The 18,662-nt window shown below is 40.0% G+C and overlaps 1 protein-coding gene across 2 annotated transcripts in view; it reads left to right on the top strand.

Annotated features, from left to right (window-relative positions):
• Positions 1 to 18,329, top strand: part of LIPA (lipase A, lysosomal acid type) — a 47,915-nt gene extending 29,586 nt beyond the window's left edge. Inside the window, exons 7-10 of one of the 2 annotated variants that reach the window (XM_009009933.5) lie at positions 501 to 647; positions 2,446 to 2,517; positions 8,871 to 8,942; positions 16,212 to 18,329. In XM_009009933.5, coding sequence (XP_009008181.1) covers positions 501 to 647; positions 2,446 to 2,517; positions 8,871 to 8,942; positions 16,212 to 16,445 — 525 coding nt within the window. In that variant the 3' untranslated portion in view covers positions 16,446 to 18,329. Of the gene's footprint in view, positions 1 to 500; positions 648 to 2,445; positions 2,518 to 8,870; positions 8,943 to 9,380; positions 9,492 to 16,211 lie in introns of those variants that run through there. The other variant, XM_078345973.1, reaches the window with a different exon arrangement.
• The last annotated feature ends 333 nt before the right edge of the window (positions 18,330 to 18,662 follow it).

Genomic DNA, 18,662 nt, shown 5'->3' with positions numbered 1-18,662 from the left:
ATTACAGGCATGAGGCACCATGCCTTGCCAATAAGAAAATTTAAAAACAAAAATCAAGGAGTGGGCTGGATTTGGCTTGCTGGCCAGTAGCATTGAATTAGATGGACACACCTCTGGCAGACATTGCTGATCAATCACAGCTTTGACTGTTACTTAGAAGTAACCACCGATCCATCAGAGTCAGATGAAAACTACTTGGGGATGGCCCTGGGATGGGGCATCATTAAGGCCTTTGCCCATTGTAGAAGTCTGCTGTAAACTTATTTTATTTTCTTCCTTCTCCTCTTCATTTGGAAAATTTAAATATACCTCTGTAGTGTGTGATTTTTACGTGAGTAAACTTTTGCAAAAGCATCCTGGTTTGAATGTCCCCTGGCTGCCAGTCTCTCCTGAGACCGTGGAGACGCTGGGTGCTTGTATCTGCTTCTGAGGTGAGTCATGGAGACCTGTGCACCAGAAGGAAATGCTGAGATGTTCTTGGGTTTCTTTTTATTTTGTAGGACTTATTTGGAGACAAAGAATTTCTTCCCCAGAGTGCATTTTTGAAGTGGCTGGGTACCCACGTTTGCACTCATGTCATACTGAAGGAGCTCTGTGGAAATCTCTTTTTTCTTCTGTGTGGATTTAATGAGAGAAATTTAAATATGGTATGCCTGTTTATAGTAAGATTTGATTTTCTTTTATCTGAAAATATGCTTATTTGTGTTGAATGATATGGGAGAGGCAGGATTGACCTCATCAGAACTCTAAAGGGTCTTTCCTTTGAGAGGCACAAGAATGAACTTTGGCCAATGCCAGGAATACAGTACCTCCTGCTGCTATCCTCAGGCTGGCAGCTGTCACCTTCCGTGTTGTATCTAGATGGAGACTACTGAATGAGGAGATCTGTTACAATTTAAGTTGTAATATTTATATGCATTCTAGTGATTTCTTTCTTTTAGAAATTACAGTAAGTGGTAGACATAAAGATGGGAACAATAGACACTGAGGACTCCAAAGGGAAGGAGGGAGAGGGACAAGGGCTGGAAGACTTCCTGCTGAGTACCAGCCAATACTGAGTACTGTGGTGATGGGATCAGCAGAAGCCCGCATCTCAGCATCATGCAGTCTACCCTGGTAACAAGCCTGCACATGTATCTCCTGAATCCAAAATACACAAATTAAAAAAATTACTCTATTTAAATTGGGAATGGTCATTTACATACACATATGTGTATACTTGCACACACTCACACTTGTGTCTGTGTATGTATAAAAAATTTTATAAAATTTAAACCCATTTTGTTTTATAAAATGTAAACCTTGGCCAATACTATGCTGGTGTTTCTAAATATATTTGTTAGTTTGTCATGTAGCATTTTGAAAACAGGTGTTAAAATCCTAGAATAAAGACCCTAAGGAATTTAAGTGCCATTTTTCTTTTGCCTGATAATTGTTATATGAAATTTGGGAAATTTAGGAAAGCATGAAGAAGAAAATGAACATGCCTGTAAACAGCACCCACACGGCCCCACGCTTACCATATTGTCGCACCTCCTTCACATGCCTGTAAACAGCACCCACACGGCCCCACACTTACCGTGTTGTCGCACCTCCTTCACATGCCTGTAAACAGCACCCACACGGCCCCACGCTTACCGTGTTGTCGCACCTCCTTCACATGCCTGTAAACAGCTCCCACACGGCCCCACGCTTACCGTGTTGTCGCACCTCCTTCACATGCCCTGTAAACAGCACCCACACGGCCCCACGCTTACCGTGTTGTCGCACCTCCTTCACATGCCCTGTAAACAGCACCCACACGGCCCCACGCTTACCGTGTTGTCGCACCTCCTTCACATGCCCTGTAAACAGCACCCACACGGCCCCACGCTTACCGTGTTGTCGCACCTCCTTCACATGCCCTGTAAACAGCACCCACACGGCCCCACGCTTACCGTGTTGTCGCACCTCCTTCACATGCCCTGTAAACAGCACCCACACGGCCCCACGCTTACCGTGTTGTCGCACCTCCTTCACATGCCTGTAAACAGCACCCACACGGCCCCACGCTTACCGTGTTGTCGCACCTCCTTCACATGCCCTGTAAACAGCACCCACACGGCCCCACGCTTACCGTGTTGTCGCACCTCCTTCACATGCCCTGTAAACAGCACCCACACGGCCCCACGCTTACCGTGTTGTCGCACCTCCTTCACATGCCTGTAAACAGCACCCACACGGCCCCACGCTTACCGTGTTGTCGCACCTCCTTCACATGCACTCTGAGTGTGGTTGTATGTATTTTTATAGGACAGTTTTAGTCAAATAATTTTCTTCTACCTTTGATCTCATAAACTTGAGATTGTGGCTCTAGTTTTTAGTGATTTGAAGGGCAAAACACAATGTTTATTATCAATGCCACCTTAATGCTGTTTTCTTCATTTTGATGTATTTATTTTGCAGTCTAGAGTGGATGTGTATACAACCCATTCTCCTGCTGGAACTTCCGTGCAAAACATGTTACACTGGAGCCAGGTAGGCCAGGAGTGCAGCTGGGCTCACGTAAAATCAACATCAGAAAAAGTCCACTTCCCACATAGAAAGATCATCTGCTCGCAAATCTGATCTGGTTGCTTCCCCAGAGTCTCGGGTTTTTGTCATCACGCTTGTGTTGCTTTTGATACCCCTGGTGACACACTGTGTTATGCATGGGTTCACAGACAGCTACTGGGTTGGCCTCTTTCTTTACCTTCCTCTCCCTTCTTCAAGTCTCAGGTTTATATATTCTCTCCCTCTTTCTTTTCCTCCTCCTGTTTCCTCCCCTCCATATGTTTTTCACTGAGTCCTAGATTTATTTTATTTCTGTGTCGCTTCATAAAGAGTGATTTTAAAGTGGTTTTGGAGATAGAGACCACTGTTTCAACATGAGCCCTGAACACAATATGCTTGGAGCAGCACTGGATAAACTGGAGCTAAACCAATTATAGATGTGAATGGGGCCCCGACTATTGAAATACAGTTTTGATTATTTGATCACGTAAATAAGGCATGTTCATTCTAGAAAATTTAGAAACTACATCTAGGAAAAAAACTCCTAAAGTGAAAATAAAATCATTCTATAACCCTAGAGGAAATGCATAACTATAGATATTGAATGTCTCTACATTCTATTCTATAGCTCTTTTCAAAAAGAGGCTGTTAAAGACATGGAGAGCAATAGTAGATGTAGAAATAGATGCGTTTTCCTCCTGCTTACCGTTTTACAGCTTGCTTTTCTTTTTTCACCTGACAGTATGACAGGAACTTCTTTCCATCCCAGGACATAATTTTGTGCAATTTCTTTTTTAACTAAGTTCATTTTTAAATATGAAACAATTCACCATTTAAGCTCTAAACCATACTGTAAGTGTCTTAAATAGTAATTTCCAAACACCTGGCAGTCACTGCTTGCATAAGAATCACTGAATTGCTTTAGAAAGTACACCCGTTAATGAAACATTGCTTTAAAAAGGTAATAGGAGTTGGGATTATAGTGGAACTCTTGGATTGGCTACCATCCAGGCTTATAAAAACAAAGACTCCTGTGTCGCAATCATTTGGACTAGAGAATCTGTACTTTTATTATTATTCTTATTATTAATTTATTTTTGAGACTGAGTCTTGCTTTGTCACTCAGGCTGGAGTGGAGTGCAGTGGCATGATCTCAGCTCACTGAAACTTCTGCCTCTTGAGTTCAAGCAATTCTCTGCTTCAGCTTCCCGAATAGCTGGGATTATAGGCACCTGCCACCACACACAGCTAATTTTTGTAGTTTTAGTAGAGATGAGGTTTCACCATCTTGGCCAGGTTGATCTTGAACTCCTGAACTCATGAGCTGCCCACCTCAGCTTCCCAAAGTGCTAGATTACAGGACTGAGCTACTGTGCCTCGCCACTTTTATTATTATTTTTAAAATTGTATTGAGTTATAAGTGACATACAATATTTAAAATGCACAGTTTGATATATTTCAGTGTTTGTATACGCCTGTGAAACCATCACCATAATGAACACAGTGAATATATCATCACCCTAAAAGGTCCCTGCTGCCCCTTTGTGACACCTCCTCCTACCCCTCCTGTCCATCCCACTGATCTGCTTCCTGTCACTGTAGCTTAGTTCGCATTTTCTAGAGCTTGTATGAGAACAGCCATGCAGTTTATACTTGTTTTTGTCTAGCTTCTTCCACTCAGCATAATTGTTTTGTGATTTGCCCATGTCGTATATGTCAGTAGTTCATTCCTTTTTATTTTTGAGGATTTGTATTTTTAAAAAATCTGCCTGGTAGATTGTTCTGCCCCACCAGGTTTGGGAGTCACTGATCGGGACATCCTGATACTTTCATCTCCTTCTTCAGTTGCCCCAGGAACTCCAACCGTGCTATAGTTCTCCTCTCCCTGGGGCTCATCTCTAAGGAACTAGGAAGAGCCTGGCCTCAGGTGCCTGGCCCTTTATAGGAACTAGAAGGCTGAGAGTTAAATGTCTGTTCCTCAGGGGCAGAGTTTGCTGTGGCCTAGAAAAGGGGCATCTGGAATGCAAATAGTTCATGACATGCTAGACAGCACACACCACTTACGGAACACCCAAAACCTTCAAAAGTTCTCAAATTCATAAATATTGAGGACTTTGGTTCCTGGTTCAGGTCTCTGCTTGTTTCCTTGGTCATATTTATGCTGATAGTCACTCGGTTTCTTCATATACCCTGTCACGGGAATTTCCCTGCATTTTTGAGGATGCCTGGAACCTCTTACCTAATGCACATTTTCCCAAAAGGCCCAATGTCTCTCACCTTGGCAGTTATGGCACCCTCAGAGATGATGGAGGGTGACTGAGCAGGCTGGAGGCAGGTGCTGACCTTTCCTACCAGCTTAGTGACCGCCAGCAGCCCATGCACAGTATACCCCAGGCCTCAGCAAAGTACAAATGGCCACCAGACCTGGGACTTCAGAGGCCCTTGGGAATGTTGAAACAAAGGCTGCCCTAGGACAACTCCAGTTTATATTACAGACCTGCATTGCTTCACCCCTGTGTCTTGGGCCCCCTTTTGGCATGGGGTTTGCAGTAGAGCCATTGGATTGGCTGTCATCTAGGCTACTGCTCTTGTTCCAGCTTTCTTACCCAGAAGCTAGCCAGGGTCAAAGGCTGCAGGGTGAGGGCCAGAGCACTGCTCTCTGCCCCACTTGTGACCTGGTGAATTTAGATTATAACTACACTGGAGTATATCTCTAGAATATTTGCAAAGCCCATATTTGCTGTAGAAGGCAGCCTGGCCCTTTGCTCTTCTGACCACCGTACCATCTTTTGTCAATAAAATGGTTGCTCTGTGCAGCATTTTGTATGATCTTCCCTTTGGCTCTCCCTCCTCTGGGCTATTGGCCAGGGGCTGCCACTGGTACAGGCTGCAGGCTCCAAGCCCAGGAAAAGGCTTCTGTGGAAGGCGGGCAGGTCTGGATGCCGGGCAGCTGAGGCTAGAATTCAGGTGTGGCATTTGAGGGCTCTGATGGTATGAGTTTGGGGTTGACCTTAAAGACCATTTTATTTACAGTACATTCAGAAGTTGACTTTTTGTTTAAATAATGTGTTTTAACTTGTTAATAAATGCCATACCTCATTCTTTAGTGGGCTTTTAAATTTAGTGTGCTTATCTTTCCATTCCCCTTGTAAACCTGATGAATTTTGAAGCTCCCCAGAGTCGACTTGATATTATTGCTCACTTTCTTACTGGCCCTGCTCAGAGCCCAGGTACTCACGCCTGTTTGAAGAAAGCCACCCCAACATATCTTTCCAGTGTTCTGAACTACCTAGGGTGCTATTAAAAATACAGATTCTTGGGCCTGAGCCCTGTGGAGACTCTGAATTCCTAGGGCCGTGATCCTGGGATCTATGTTTGAATAAGTACCCTAGATGATTTTGACCTGCTCTTTTTTTTTTTTTTGAAGGAAAAAAATTGTATACTTTTGGTAGACTTCTAAAGAACACCGTAAAAAGGATATTCAGGATAATTTTTGTTATACATGTAATATGTTTTATGAAATTTTAGAAAATATGGGAGTGAAAGAAAAATGACTGTCTAGCACCCAGCAATAGTCACTTAATATTTTGGTATAATCTTATAATTTTATAATATAATCATTTCCATTACAAAAGTCAGATCATACTACATCTGCTTTTAAGTAATTTTTCATTTAATGAAATGCCATTATGTTTGTTAGATACAAGCTAAGCTGCTGTATTAGAAACCCCAAAATACAGCTGCTAAATAAAGAGTTTCTTTCTTATAATAAAGTTAAGAGAGCAGAGCCCCAGATTGATGATAGAGGGGATTGTGGCTGCTTTCTGTGAGGTCATGTAGGGACACAGTTCCCTCCATACTACAGCTCTGCCATCCTCAGAGTGCTGTCCTCTTCTGCCTGGCTGCAGCTGGGTCACCTCCGTGTCTCTTCCAATCCACAGGAAGGCAGGAGAGAGGTAGCTCAGGGCAAGTGGCTTTGTGTGAAGGAGATAACTCAGAAGTGAGCAGTATGGCCATAGCCTGCCTGCTTGCAGGAGGATGAGGATGTGGTTTCTATCCTGGCAGCCGTGTGCTTAGGGAAAGCTTTAGGGATTCTGTTACTGAAAGCAAGAGGCAGGAATGGGCATGGGGTACGGTCTCTGCCATAATTAAAATCCGGGATTTGCCATAAAGGGCAGCTTTCTGTTGCTTGAATTTTATCATTTTGTTTTTTGCAATGATAGTTGTTTTTCAGTCATGTATAATCTGTCCTTATATGTGAGAGTATTTTCTTAGGGTGATACATTCACCCTAAGACTTAGTAGTGAGAGGATAGATAAAGCTTTAAGACTTATGATACATATTGTACTCTAGAAAAGTTGAACCTGTTTACATTTTTATTACCATTCAAGATCTAAATATAATTTTTAAAATGTCACTTTAAAACTATTTACCCTAATACTATAGGCGATTCCTCCTGATCATTATCTACATACTCTCTGTGATATGATTATCACAGAAATATAACCTTGATGCACATTGTTTCATTTTCTTTTTCCATTTAATATTATTTATGAGATCATTTGTAAGCCATTTTCTGTTACTATTTTATCATACTTATATTTATAACAGCAGCATACCCCTTGTGTATACTGATATAACATATTTCTAGATATAGATAGCCCAAATATCTATTATTGGGCTTTAGCTTATTTCCAGATTTTTGTTACTATAAGCCATCTTAACACTGTTCTTTTGAAATACCCTTTCAAGTGGATAACTTGAAATCCTGAGTCCGAGCACAAAGGCAAATTTAGAAGTTCAGTCTGAGCTATAGGCAAGTTTCACCTTTGTTTTCTAAGCTCATGCTGGTGCTTTATATGAATGCTGAAGGATACGTCACAAAGTGATGAACTGCTGTCTGTGTTCAGTGGCAGAATAGTTTGCAACAATATATTTTCACTGACAAAGATGGGGAACAGATGCATTAACAGGTGCTGTGAATCCAAATTTTGTATTGCTTGTTAAATATGCCACAGGTATTTAATACCTGTCATTTGCAATGGCAAAAGCAGATGCCAAACATTTCTCCTGTAGCATATCATCTTACTCTGTCTTTTATTACATCAAACAGTAGAATTGAATGCAGTTGGTCAGAAAAGACTTCACATAAATCAAACGCAGTTTTGACAAAGAATGTGTGGACATTTCTTTTCACCAAGCGCCACCTTGTGGCCAAAACTTATCATTTTCAATTCATTTGGCTTGCCAGTTTTGGGTTTAATTCTTGACGTACATTTAATTTGAGAGTGTAGAGGAAATATGGATTTGCATTATTTAGAATTTAAAGAATAAGTGACTTTTTGCTAACATTTTTATGTTATACTATTTTAAATATAAATAAATGTAAATTTCAATTTCATGGCTCTAATATCCCTAACTAGTTAGAATTGTGCCAGCATGCAGTCCTACTTGGTGATTGTACTGGTACCGGTACTAAAGAAAAAGTGTTTAGTCGATACAGTCATTAAAATTTGACTAAGTAATATAACTAGAAAAGTAGAATGGGTAAATAGAAAATATTATATAGTTGTCCCTCAAGTATCTTTGCGGACTGACTCCAGACACCAAAATTTAGAGATAGATATTCAAGTCCCTTATATAAAAGGGGTAGTATTTGCATATAGCCTGTGAACATCCTTTCATATGCTTTAAATTTTATCTAGATTACTTATGAAGCCCGATACAATGTAAATGCTATGTAAGTAGGTGTTATACTGTGCTTTAAAACTAGTATTTTTTATTGTTTTATTGTTATCATTTATTGTTTTTTCCACATATTTTCAATCTGCAAAATATCACTTGGTTGAATCTGTAGGTGCAAAACTGTGGATACGGAGGGCCAATTGTATAATTATTTTATCTCTTTCTATATATCCATCTCTCTATAAATATACATATGTATGTATATATGTATCTATCTGCATATCTATATTTCCCAAGTAAAATCACTAACTCTTTGAAAAAGTTGATGCAAATTCAATAGAAAATGTCAGCATAAAGTTCCCCCGGCAGGAGCAACTGTTGATCTAGTATAACTCACAGCTTATGTGTATAGCTGCTTTCTTGTATCAGATAGTAGCTGCTTAAAAATCATACAATGAGAAATTGAGTCTTCAGTGAAGTAGAACAAAACCATGCCATTTTATTTAAAATAATGCCTTGGAAATAAAGAGTAACTCTGGCTATTGCTGTAAAGTTGGTTTTGAGGTCATGGCTGGCTCCAGCAACCTGTCTATGACGTTATCTCTAACTTTGACATCAGATAACTTTTTTTCCAAATTATTATCTTCTTTTAGGCTGTTAAATTCCAAAAGTTTCAAGCCTTTGACTGGGGAAGCAGTGCCAAGAATTATTTTCATTACAACCAGGTAAAGTTTTCAGTTTTTTCATTAAAGGGCGCCCTGAAAACTCATCAAGAAAGCCAGTCTGGCCTATCAGGGTTCTGGCCAGGCTCAGCTGCTGTGGGAAATGTTTAGGGGAGTTCACTATTGTTTGTTTTCCATCAGGCCATTCAGAACAACCCAAGCTTGTAGCTGATAGTGTGGACTGGGCCTCCTCTCTTTGTCTTTTCCCCAGTTCTAAATAAGAGTCATCACTGATATGCATTATTCAGAGAGATCGCAAACAGCCTGTAGAATCAGACAGCCCTAGGTCTGTTATCTGGTAGCTGTGGGGCCCTGGCCAAATGACATTGCTTAAGCTTCTTCTTCCCTGTATAAATAAAATTAGCATTTATAAGCACACTAAATGCGCTGAAGTGTGAGATACTTTGCTCTGTTTTTTTTTTTTTTTTTTTAAATTCCCAGGACATCTCTGTGACATAGTGTGATCATCTCTGACTTAAAGATGAGGACAGTAAGGCTTGGAGAATTTCTGTGACTTGTCTTACACTCAAATGGAGGAAGTAAGAGGGCATGACTCTAAACTCTTTCTAACCATTGGGTTCTATTGCTTTGCGTCTACTACCTATGGAGTACAGTGCCTTCTTTGCCATGGATTAAACACTAATTTTGGTGCCCAGCCTACAGCAGCAGCTCCACAGCTGTGATGATTATAATTAGGATTCTTTCATTTGGGGTTAGATTTCTTTCTTTTTTTTTTTTTGGTGCTGGTAATGGTAACTTGAAAAGATACTCAAAGAGATTTAAAAAATTTAGTCTGGGTTGGTGCACAGGATGATCCAAGATGGCCAAATAGGAATAGCTCTGGATTGCAGTTCCCAGCAAAAATGCAGAGGGTTAGGGAACACCACATTTCCAAACGAATTTCTACTGCCCACAGACCAGGAGATTCCTGGGTGGAAAAGCACCATGAGTCTCCAGCATGGCTGTTTCAGCCAACTCAGTGGGTCTCTGCACAAAAACTCACACAAATCCAGGTGCGATTTCAACTGGTGACTGGAACGCCTGGGAGACAGAGCCGCCCATTCAACTGAAAGAAAGGGGGCTGAAACAGGGAGCCAGGTGATCTGCCTTGGTGGGTCCCACCCCCACACAGAGAAGTAATCTGAAATGCTCTGGACTGAGAGTTTCACAGCAAGCACAGCTGGACCCAGGATGGTCCAGCTCTGTTGGGGGAAGGGCATCTGCCATTACTGAGGCAGTCTGCCATTACTGAGGCACTCTGCCATTACAGAGGCACTCTGCCATTATCGAGGTAGTCTGCTATTACTGAGACAATCCACCATTGCACATTCAGTCTGCCATTACTGAGGCAGTTCTAACTATACCTCTATAAACAAAACTGCAAAGAAGTTCACATAGCAGTTGGGCAGAGCCCATGGCAGCTCAGCAATGCCTCTGCTGGCAGACTGTGACTAGGCTACCTCCTCATTGGGCAGGGCATCTCTGAAAAAGGCAGCAGCACATCAGGAACTTATAAATAAAGCCTCATCTTCCCAGAACAGAGCACCTGGGAAAAAAAGGCGATTATGAGTTCCACTGCAGCAGACTTAAACATATCTGCCCAGTAGCTCTGAATGAAAAAATGGAGCTCACAGCTCAGCACTTGAGCTCCTATAAGGGACAGACTGTCTCCTCAAGCAGCTCCCTGACCCCCATATATCCAAAGAGACATTTCATAAAGGAGAGCTTAGGCTGACATCTAGCGGGTATCCTTCTGGGACAAAGATAACAGAAGAAGAAACTGTCAGCAACCCTTACTGTTCTGCAGCCACTGCAGGTGATTCCCAGGCAAGCAGGGTCTGGAGTGGACCTACAGCAGTCCTACAGCAGAGGGGCCTGACTGTTAGAAGGAAAACTAAAAAACAGAAAGAAATAACTTCATCATCAACAAAAAGGACATCTGCTCAGAGACCCCATCTGAAAGTCACCAACTACAAAACCACAGGTAGATAAATCCACAAAAATGGGAAGAAACCAGTACAAAAAGGATGAAAACACCCAAAACCAGAATGCCTCTCCTCCTCCAAGGGATTACAACCCCTCACCAGCCAGGGAACAAGGCTGGTTGGAGAATGAATCTGATGAATTGACAGAAACAGGCTTCAGAAGGTGGGTAATAACAAACTTCTCTGAGCTAAAAGAACATGTTTAAACCCAATGCAAAGAAACTGAGAACCTTGAAAAAAGGTTTGAAGAAATGCTAATGAGAATAAACAGCTTAGAGAGGAATAGAAATGAATTGATGGAGCTGAAAAACCCAACACGAGAACTTTGTGAAGCATATACAAGTTTCAACAGCTGAATCGACCAAGCCGAAGAAAGGATATCAGAGATTGAAGATCAACTCAATAAATAAAACTAGAAGAAGGCAAGATTAGAGAAAAAAGAGTAAAAAGAAATGAATAAAGCCTCCAAGAAATATGGGATTATGTGAAAAGACCTAATCTACGTTTGATAGGTGTACCTGAATGTGATGGAGAGAACGAATCCAAGCTGGAAAACTCTTCAGGATACTATCCAGGAGAACTTCCCCAGCCTAGCAAGGCAGGCCAATATTCAAGTCCAGGAAATACAGAGAACACCACAAAGATATTCCTTAAGAAGAGCAACCCCAAGGCACAAAATCACCAGATTCACCAGGGTTGAATGAAGGAAAAATGCTAAGGGCAGCTAGAGAGAAAGGTCAGGTTACCTACAAGGGGAAGGCCATCAGACTTACAGTGGATCTCTTGGCAGAAACCCTGTAAGCCAGAAGAGAATGGGGGCCAATATTCAACATCCTTAAAGAAAAGAACTTTCAACCCAGAATTTCATATCCAGCCAAACTGAGCTTCATAAGTGAAGGAAAAATAAAATCCTTTGTGAACAAGCAAGTACTCAGAGATTTTGTCACTATCAGGCCTGCTTTACAAGAGCTCCTGAAAGAGGCACTACACATAGAAAGGAGCAACCAGTACCAGCTATTCTAAAAACATACCAAATGGCAAAGAGCAATGAAGAAACTTTGTCAACTAATGGGCAGAACAGCCAGCTAGCATCAAATCACAGGACCAAATTCACATAACAATGTTAACCCTAAATGTAAATGGGCTAAATGCCCCAATCAAAAGACACAGACTGGCAAATTGGATAAAAAGTCAAAACCCACTGGTGTGCTGTATTCAGGAAACCCATCTCACATGCAAGGACACACATAGGCTCAAAATAAAGGGATGGAGGAAGATCTACCAAGCAAATGGAAAGCAAAAAAAAAAAAAAAAAAAAAAAAAAAGCAGGAGTTGCAATCCTAGTCTCTGATAAAATAGGCTGTAAACCAACAAAGATCAAAAGAGACAAAGAAGGGTATTACATAATGGTAAAAGGATCAATGTAACAAGAAGAGCTAATGATCCTAAATATATATATACCCAATACAGGAGCACCAGGTATATAAAGCAAGTTCTTAATGACCTATAAAGAGACTTAAGACTCCCACACAATAATAGTGGGAGACTTTAACACTCCACTGTCAATATTAGACAGATCAATGAGACAGAAAATTAACAAGGATATCCAGGACTTGAACTCAGACCTGGACCAAGCAAACCTAATAGACATTTACAGAACTCTCCACCCCAAATCCACAGAATAGACATTCTTCTCAGCACCACATCACACCTACTCTAAAATCGACCACATAATTGGAAGTAAATCACTCCTCAGCAAATGCAAAAGGATGAAAATCATAGCAAATAGTCTCAGACCACAGTGCAATCAAATTAGAACTCAGGATTAAGAAACTAAATCAGAATGGCACAACTTCATGGAAACTGAACAACTCGTTCTTGAATATTGACTGGATAAACAATGAAATGAAGGCAGAAATGAAAACGTTCTTCGAAACTAATGAGAATGAAGACACAATGTACCAGAATCTCTGGGACACATTTAAAGCAATGTCTAGAGGAAAATTTTAGCAATAAATGCCCACATGCGAAGCAAGGAAAGATCTAAAATTGACACCCTATCATCAAAATTGAAAGAGCTAGAGGAGCAACATCAAAAAAACTCAAAAGCTAGCAGAAGACAAGAAATAGCTAAAATCAGAGCAGAACTGAAGGAGATTGAGACACAAAAAACCCTTCAAAAAAATCAATAAATCCAGGATCTGGTTTTTTGAAAAGATCAACAAAATAGAAAGACTACTAGCCAGGTTAATGAAAAAGAAAAGTGAGAATAATCAAATAGATGTAATAAAAAACAATAAAGGGGATATCACCACAGATTCCACAGAAATACAAACCACCAGCAGAGATTACTACAAACAACTCTATGCACATAAACCAGTAAACGGAAGAAATGGATAAATTCCTGGACACTTGCACCCTCCCAAGCCTAAACCAGGAAGAAGTTGAAACCCTGAACAGACCAATAACAAGGGCTGAAGCAGAGGCAGCAATTAATAGCTTACCAACCAAAAGAACCCCAAAGTCCAGATGGGTTCACAGCCGAATTCTACCAGATATACAAAGAGAGGGTGGTACCACTTCTTCCGAAACTATTCCAAACAATAAAAAAGAGGGAATCCTTCCCAAATCATTTTATGAGACCAACATCATCCTGATACCAAAACCCGGCAGAGATTCAACAAGAAAAGAAAACTTTAGGCCAATATCCATGATGAACATAGATGGAAAAATCTTAAAAAAAAAAAAAAATACTGGCAAACCAATTGCAACAGCACATTAAAAAGCTTATCCATCACGATCAAGTAGGCTTCATCCTGGGGATGCAAGGCTGGATCAACATACACAAGTCTATAAACGTAATTCACCACATAAACAGAACCAAACACAAAAGCCAAGTGATTATCTCAATAGATGCAGAGAAGGCCTTTGACAAAATTCAGCAGCCCTTTATGCCAAAAACTCTCAATAAACTAGGTATCAACAGAATGTATCTCAAAATAATAAAAGTTATTTATGACAAACCCACAGTCAATATCATACAGAATGGGCAAAAACTGGAAGCATTCCCTTTGAAATCTGGCACTAGACAAGGATGCCCTCTCTCACCACTCCTATTCAATATAGTATTGGAAGTTCTAGCCAGAGCAATCAGGCAAGAAAAAGAAAAAAAGGGTATTCAATTAGGAAAGGAGGAAGCCAAATTGTCTCTATTTGCAGATGACATGATTGTATATTTAGGAGACCCCGTCATTTCAGCCCAAAATCTCTTTAAACTGATAAGCAACTTCAGCAAAGTCTCAGGAAACAAAATCAATGTGCAGAAATCACAAGCATTCCTATACACCAATAACAGACTTAAAGAGAGCCAAATCAAGAACAAACTGCCATTCACAATTTCTACAAAGAGAATAAAATACCTAGGAATACAACTAACAAAGGATGTAAAGGACCTCTTCAAGGAGAACTACAAACCACCGCTCAAGGAAATAAGAGAGGACACAAACAGATGGAAAAACATTCCATGCTTATGGTAAGGAATAATCAATATTGTGAAAATGGCCATACTTCCCAATGTAATTTATGGATTCAACACTATCCCCATCAAGCTACCTATGACGCTCTTCACAGAACTGGAAAAAAATCACCTTAAACTTCGTATGGAACCAAAAGGGAGCCTGCATAGCCAAGTCAATTCTAAGCAAAAAGGACAAAGCTGGAGACATTATGCTACCTGACTTCAAACTATACTACAAGGCTACAGTAATCAAAACAGCGTGGTATTGGTACTCAAACAGAGATATAGACCAATGGAACAGAACAGAGGCCTGGAAGGCAACGCCACACATCTACAACCATCTGATCTTTGACAAACCTGACAAAAATAAGCAATGGGGAAAGTATTCCCTGTTTAATAAATGGTGTTGGGAAAACTGGCTCCCATGTGCAGAGAGCAGAAACCGGACACCTTCCTGATACCTTACACTAAAATTAACTCCAGATGGATTAAAAACTTAAACATAAGACCTCATACCATAAAAACCCTAGAAGAAAACCTAGGCAAAACCATTCAGGACATAGGCATAGGCAAGGACTTCATGACTAAAACACCAAAAGCATTGGCAACAAAAGCCAAAATAGACAAATGGGATCTAATTAAACTCCAGAGCTTCTGCACAGCGAAAGAAACAATCATTAGAGTGAACTGGCAACCGACAGAATGAGAAAACATTTTTGCAATCTACCCATTTGACAAAGGGCTAATAAACAGAATCTACAAAGAGCTAAAACAGATTTACAAGAAAAAAGCAAACCCATTCAAAAGTGGGCAAAGGAGACAGACACTTTTCAAAAGAAGACATATATGAGGCCAACAAACATATGAAAAAATGTTCATGATCACTGGCCATTAGAGAAATGCAAATCAAAACTACATTGAGATACCATCTCACGCCAGTTAGAATGGCGATCATTAAAAAATCTGGAGACAACAGATGCTGGAGAGGATGTGGAAAAATAGGAACACTTTTACACTGTTGGTGGGAGTGTAAACTAGTTCAATCATTGTAGAAGACAGTGTGGTGATTCCTCAAGGACCTAGACGTAGAAATTCCATTTGACCCAGCAATCCCATTACTGGGTATATACCCAAAGGATTATAAATCATTCTATTATAAAGTCACATGCACACACATGTTCATTGCAGCACTGTTTACAATAGCAAAGACTTGGAACCAACCCAAATGCCCATCGATGATAGACTGGACAGGCAAAATGTGGCACATATACACCATGGAATACTATGCAGCCATAAAAAACAATGAGTTCGTGTCCTTTGTAGGGACATGGATGAACCTGGAAACCATCATTCTCAGCAAACTGACACAAGAACAGAAAATCAAACACCGCATGTTCTCACTCATAGGCAAGTGTTGAACAATGAGAACACATGGACACAGGGAGGGGAGCATCACACACTGAGGTCTATTGCGGGGGACTAGGGGAAGAACAGTGGGGGTTAGGGAGTTGGGGAGGGATAACAAGGGGAGAAACGCCAGATATAGGTGATGGGGATGGAGGAAGCAAACGACATTGACATGTATGTACCTATGCAACAATCCTGCATGTTCTTCACATGTACCCCAGAACCTGAAGTGCAATAAAAAAAAGTATATAACATTTAGTCTGTTATTCTTAGTCAAACCTAGACAATGTTTAATGGAGAGTGTGATTAGTATGACTTTGAAAATTAAAAAAAGAGGCTTTCTGTGTTTCCTTTTCATTGTAGAGTTACCCTCCCACGTACAATGTGAAGGACATGCTTGTGCCGACTGCAGTCTGGAGTGGGGGTCATGACTGGCTTGCAGATGTCTACGACATCAATATCTTACTGACGCAGATCACCAACTTGGTGTCCCATGAGAGCATTCCAGAGTGGGAGCATCTTGACTTCATCTGGGGCCTGGATGCCCCTTGGCGGCTGTATAATAAAATTATTAATCTCATAAGGAAATATCAGTGAAAGCTGGACTTGAGCTGTGTACCATCAAGTCAGTAGTACGTCATGTGAAACTGTGTTTCCTTAATTTCTGTCAACCACTTGTTTTCCTTTCCCAGGTCTTTTGTATTTTCATACCCAAGAAAATGAGAACTTTGAAGATGCCCTCTTCTCTTTAGTTACAATTAGAATCACACTGGCTATTCTTTTTCTTTAAATAGGGTTGGAATAGGAAGCTCGTGTCTCAACCATGGTGTTGTCTCTTTAAGTCTTTTCACACATTAATATCATTAATGTGTGAAAAGGTCATTATATCTATTCTGTTCTTAAAATTTTAAATATACTATATTGACTTTTTGCCCTTCATAGGACAAATTAATATGTATGTTGGAATTTTTAAATTGTGTTGTCATTGGTAAATCTGTCACTGACTTGAGTTAGGTGTAAAAGTACACAGTTTTCATGTCCTTGCCTTAAAGAGCTCTCTAGTCTAATGGCCTTGTCATTAGATATCTAAATGACATTTGATTATGTTTTCCGGCAGTAGGTGCATAGTCAAATCCAGAAATATCACAGCTGTGCCAGTAACAAAGATTCTACAGTGAATTTTATCAAACCGAACTGTGACAGCTGTGATTTGATTGCTCAGGTTACATGAAATAATCTTCTGGAGTCTTCAAAAACAAATTGCACTGATTAAAAAAAACCAAAATATGTTTGAAATACTTGAAGACTGATACAGTCAACCATCTGTATTCATGAACTCCAGATTTCATGCCAGGCCATAATTCTACTTATCTGAGAAGCAAATCTCTGTGGAGACGATATCACTATTTTTTTCCTAAGATTAATATACTCTTGTAATCATCTACTGTCATTATTGATCATATCTGTATGAAGCCAAAGCCCATGGTTGCCCATAAGAAGTGTCCTAGTTCATTTTCACCCAAATGAAGTGTGAATGTGATGTTTTTGGATGAATGCTCAGCTCAGGGATTCAATTTATGTCTTAGTTTTATATGTGTCTTTATTTTGAATGCACCTGCTTCACGTCCCTGTGTTGGGAAGTCCATATTTTTATGCTTTTCTTGTAGCATTGTTTTTTTACAGGATTGCCTAGTGGACAAAGTGGCAATTGATATGTTTTTTCTGATATAGTTATTTTAGCTGCAGTAACAATACAGTGCTTGGTATTAGCTAACAGAAGCAGGCAGAATACTACTTTGTAATGTTTAAAGTCTTGCTTAAACTTTTCAGTAAAACTGAATGAGCCTCATAGGCCCAAAGAATTGTGTGTATGTTTTTTCTCTTTTATTTAATAGACATTCAATTCTTCCCTTTCCTTCTTGGTAGGACTTGGAACTCTTCTTTAAAATAATGTGTTTACTTTGGGAAACGAAGGGCTACCAAGTAACGAGAGCCATTTTAAAAAATTATGCTTTTGTTTGCCACAAGAGGGCACTCTTGGCTTTGCTTGCAAATCTTCCCAAGTCCCCTTCCCTCACTACTTTTTCTAAGATTTTCTCCAGTGTCTTCCTCTAGGGAAGGTAGAGAACTTTGTTGCATTATGAGCCAGTTGGTAATTTGATGGCCAGCCATGGTTGTATTTCTGTTCAGGAGTATGATTACTTCTTGCCTAGCAGATAACATCTGGAAGACGTTCTCAAGGAATAGCTGCCCCTCAAATGTAAACTGAAAATAAAAGTTTGCCCAGTAGGTAAAGGACTGATCAGAACTTCAGATGTGGTTGGGGGATGGGTGGCAGGAGGAAAAGGTTTTGACTCAGGCCTCACACATATAGGACTGAAATTTGTACTAGTGACATCCCCAAATAATGATTATTTTGTGTTTGTAGGTATCAAGTGTTAATTTGTTAAATGTAAACATTAAAAATATGCTGTAATTTGATCTCTTGTCATTTATTTTTTAACATATGAAGAGATTTTCAAAAGAGAAGTCACCCTGATCTGTTGTGACACTGAAAGGCAACTTTGAATAGTAATTATTCTGATTTTTAAAAAGTTATTCAACCAGTATTTCATTATGTTGTATTTCATTAGGTGCGGATTTCAAGTTCAATTCTGAACTAAGCAAGTAAAACTCTTTCTCTGTCAAATTGTCTTAGCATTACTAAAAATAATACTTTGCATTTTGCATTGTGCCTTGTGGGGTTTCAAAGCCTTTTCATAAGGCTTTGATCTTTGCAATAACCCCTTTGACAGGTGAGGTGAGTATTTGTTT

The sequence above is a fragment of the Callithrix jacchus genome, chromosome 12 (assembly GCF_049354715.1).
Source record: "Callithrix jacchus isolate 240 chromosome 12, calJac240_pri, whole genome shotgun sequence".
NCBI classification, from domain to species: domain Eukaryota; kingdom Metazoa; phylum Chordata; class Mammalia; order Primates; family Cebidae; genus Callithrix; species Callithrix jacchus.
The sequence above is the reverse complement of the archived record's forward strand: the minus strand, read 5'-3'. Positions and strand labels throughout refer to the sequence as shown.